We start from the raw sequence: 2,937 nt of genomic DNA, 5'->3' as shown, positions 1-2,937 counted from the left end.
TTTCTTTCTATTCGGACGTTCGTTAGCAGACTTTTTATAATTTTCTGGTAAATCTTCTTTTGGAATAAATGTAAATGTATACCTACTATTATCTTTCTTTGATATACCTGATTTACAATTATTTAGCCCCTCACACACCATCTTAACAATCCCAACGTTAATACCTAAATGTTGTTGAACCGCATACATACTATTATAAAATGTTTCTTCATTTGTATCAATATTAGTAGCTTTTACACATTTTTTATTCTGGTGGTTCTTAGAAGCAAATGAGTAATCCCTACCCGTAGCAGACTTTTTACAATTCTGTTTTTGCGTTACTAATTGTAAATTAACTAATCTATTATCATCTTTTATATTGTTGATATGATCAATTACTTTATCGTCTTGAATTAACCCGTTGTAACATTCCCAGATAAATCTGTGGGTATAATAATTTTTCCTATTACTTTCTCCATGTTTCCTAACATGTACCATTAAATAACCATTTTTATTAATTACACCTTTCATTTGATTCTTTTTTATAATATTTATAACATACCCATCATCACTACTAGCATATAGATCATAAATTGGATGGATATTATAAGATTTTCCTTTGATAATAATTTTATTTTCAACCATTTTTTTAAATAATATATATATGTGTTATTTCTTTAAGCCACTTTTATATATAATTATTTTTTTAACCAAGGATGTGGAATGGTTTTAAACCATTCCTTAATTGACTAATGTTATCTTTGATAACATTAAAAAACATAAATAAATCAACCATTGGAATTTCCATTTTTATTTCATTAATAATATCAAGACAATATTTTTATCAATTGATATTAAACATTTGTATTTCATTTTTTGATTTCATTAATAATATCTAGGGGCTATTTTTATCGAGTGATATTAAGCCTAAAAATCAACCGTAAAATCAAAACATATATCCAAAGGCAAAAGTGTGCTCGAACCGGCCATTGACTACTACTGGAATACCTGTATTGTCTTTATAGCTTTTAGCTGTTTACTGTATCATCTTCTAGGAAAATAGACTGATTCCTTTTCGCCTTATTGTTTTGTTTTTCTTTATTGAAAACTATTTTATTTTATGTGCGATTCAGATCTGGAACTGAGGAAGATTACAATGAACTATGCCAACTTCTTGAAGACATATCAACCTTCAGAAGAGATCTGGAAGAGCAGAAAATCAAAGAAAAAGAAAATAAAAAGATCAAGGAGAAATCAGATAAGCAAAAGGGATTAGAAATGAGAGCTGCAGCCTTGTCTACAATGAAAAGTAAGACTGCAGACTTTCCAATCGATTAATTCATGTTAGATTAACTATCAATTTGCTGAGTTGATGAAATGAAAATAGATAAATTAAGTGCTAGTCGTGTTTATTGCTGTTTTTCACAAATTAATTAAACAATAAAGTGGTTTTCATAAACCCCGAAACAAAGTGTACAATTTAAAGTGTAAGAGTGTTTAATGAGCATGAATGAAATTCAGGCAAGTTAAAACCGAGTCGTAGCGGCCAGCGGCTACCCACCCCAATAATATGCGGTGGGGGGGTGGGGGTGGGGCGCGTTTTTGCTAAGGACTTAGTGGCAGCTTTGCCAGCAGTCTTGGTAGCTTTGGCTGTGAGCGTGCAGCAAAAAATTTTTATCCCGCCCGCCCACTCCTCTATTGGTGGGAGCAAGGTGAGTATTATTCCACTGAGTGGTCAGTGTGACAGGTACCAGGTGGTGAGCTGTGGCCCGGTCGCCATGGTTACCTCCGTGGTAGGGCGTAGTCTGATTGATGCGCACAGCTCGCACCATGGTACCTAACCCCAAACTTATCTAGACGATGAGTTTTAAATAGCAGAAAAGGCATAATAGAAAAAAAGTGTGATAAAGTGTAATATGCCAAAGTGTATTACATGGGTTGATGAAAACCACTCTAGAAATCAAAATAATTAGCATAATTTAGCAGTATTTAGAACTATTTCACTTTTAGTGTTTGTACTCTATTAAAAAGCACTTGAATGCTTTTTAACAGAGCTTGTGATTATCATGAACAGTTTATTACAGATTCACAAACGAAACTTATTTCTTAGAAAGGAAACTTGATGACCAAGAAAGCAGCGGTAGTGATATTGATGAAAGTGACGAGGATGACATTAATGATGGTGATGATAGCTCAAGTAGCGCAAAAAAAGGTGAGACAAGTATGGGGAAAGTCCCATTTTGAGGTGTTGTTGGGGCTTTTGAGGGGCTTTCTCTATATAATTTAGGTATTAATGTCCTTTGTTTGTTTTTAAGCTTCCAAAGTCAAGACTGGGCCAAGGAAAAGGGCTTCAAGGCTATCTGCAATAGAAATGTTGGGGAACAAATATAGCAAAAAAGCAGATTACAGAGAAAAAGAGTTAGATTTGAGGGACAAGAATTTGATCTACAAAAGAAGAAGTATGAAGATGAAAGGGCAGAAAGGGAAGAAAAATTTAAACTAGAACTGGAGGAAAGAAGGGTGTTTCTTTCTTTTTTAAAAGATAAACTCTAAAGCACTTTTCATTGATATAGAGTTGTGTTCATTCATTGACATGCATCTAGCAAAACCAGTTTGATGCATTTTCAAGATTGTTAGAATTTTTCTAAATTGAACCAGCATTTCTTGGCTAAAATCTTTACTGATATGATTTCATGGGCTTACACCATTTCGTTTTGGCATTTTGTTGCCTTTAACCGCCTTTATGTCAATTTTCTCTGACAAAGTTCAATATATGTTTATTAAGGATTCACTCATTGGTTTTACAGATACTTCCCATATTTGTAAAATGAAGCTATATGCAGTTTGAAATTTGTTTAAAAAGGTTAGACAATATGTGCAGTAGTGACTTTGTTTAGTTAACAATGCCTAGATATATCTTATTGATTGGAAAGATATCTCTCTAATGTAGGAGGATCT

At 33.0% G+C, this 2,937-nt stretch overlaps 1 protein-coding gene across 1 annotated transcript; it reads left to right on the top strand.

Moving 5' to 3' along the window:
• Window positions 1-456: 456 nt before the first annotated feature.
• On the top strand, window positions 457-2,678 carry LOC148910271 (uncharacterized). Its single transcript, XM_089031972.1, has 4 exons — window positions 457-470; window positions 1,113-1,288; window positions 2,090-2,191; window positions 2,295-2,678. The coding sequence occupies exons 1-4, from the start codon at window positions 457-459 to the stop codon at window positions 2,480-2,482; spliced, it is 480 nt and encodes a 159-aa protein (XP_088888098.1). The 3' UTR covers window positions 2,483-2,678.
• The last annotated feature ends 259 nt before the right edge of the window (window positions 2,679-2,937 follow it).

Source organism: Actinia tenebrosa, unplaced genomic scaffold, assembly GCF_029948245.1.
Source record: "Actinia tenebrosa isolate PJP-AT-01 unplaced genomic scaffold, QUT_ActTen_1.0 PGA_scaffold17__23_contigs__length_9995812, whole genome shotgun sequence".
Taxonomy (NCBI): domain Eukaryota; kingdom Metazoa; phylum Cnidaria; class Anthozoa; order Actiniaria; family Actiniidae; genus Actinia; species Actinia tenebrosa.
This window is presented reverse-complemented; position numbering and strand designations above follow the sequence as displayed.

Excerpts from the sequence above, each read along its gene's own strand:
- LOC148910271 (XM_089031972.1), top strand. Across the intron at positions 1,289-2,089 it reads AGCCTTGTCTACAATGAAAA|AAAGGAAACTTGATGACCAA; the intron begins GTAAGACTGCAG and ends CTTATTTCTTAG. Across the intron at positions 2,192-2,294 it reads CTCAAGTAGCGCAAAAAAAG|CTTCCAAAGTCAAGACTGGG; the intron begins GTGAGACAAGTA and ends TTTGTTTTTAAG.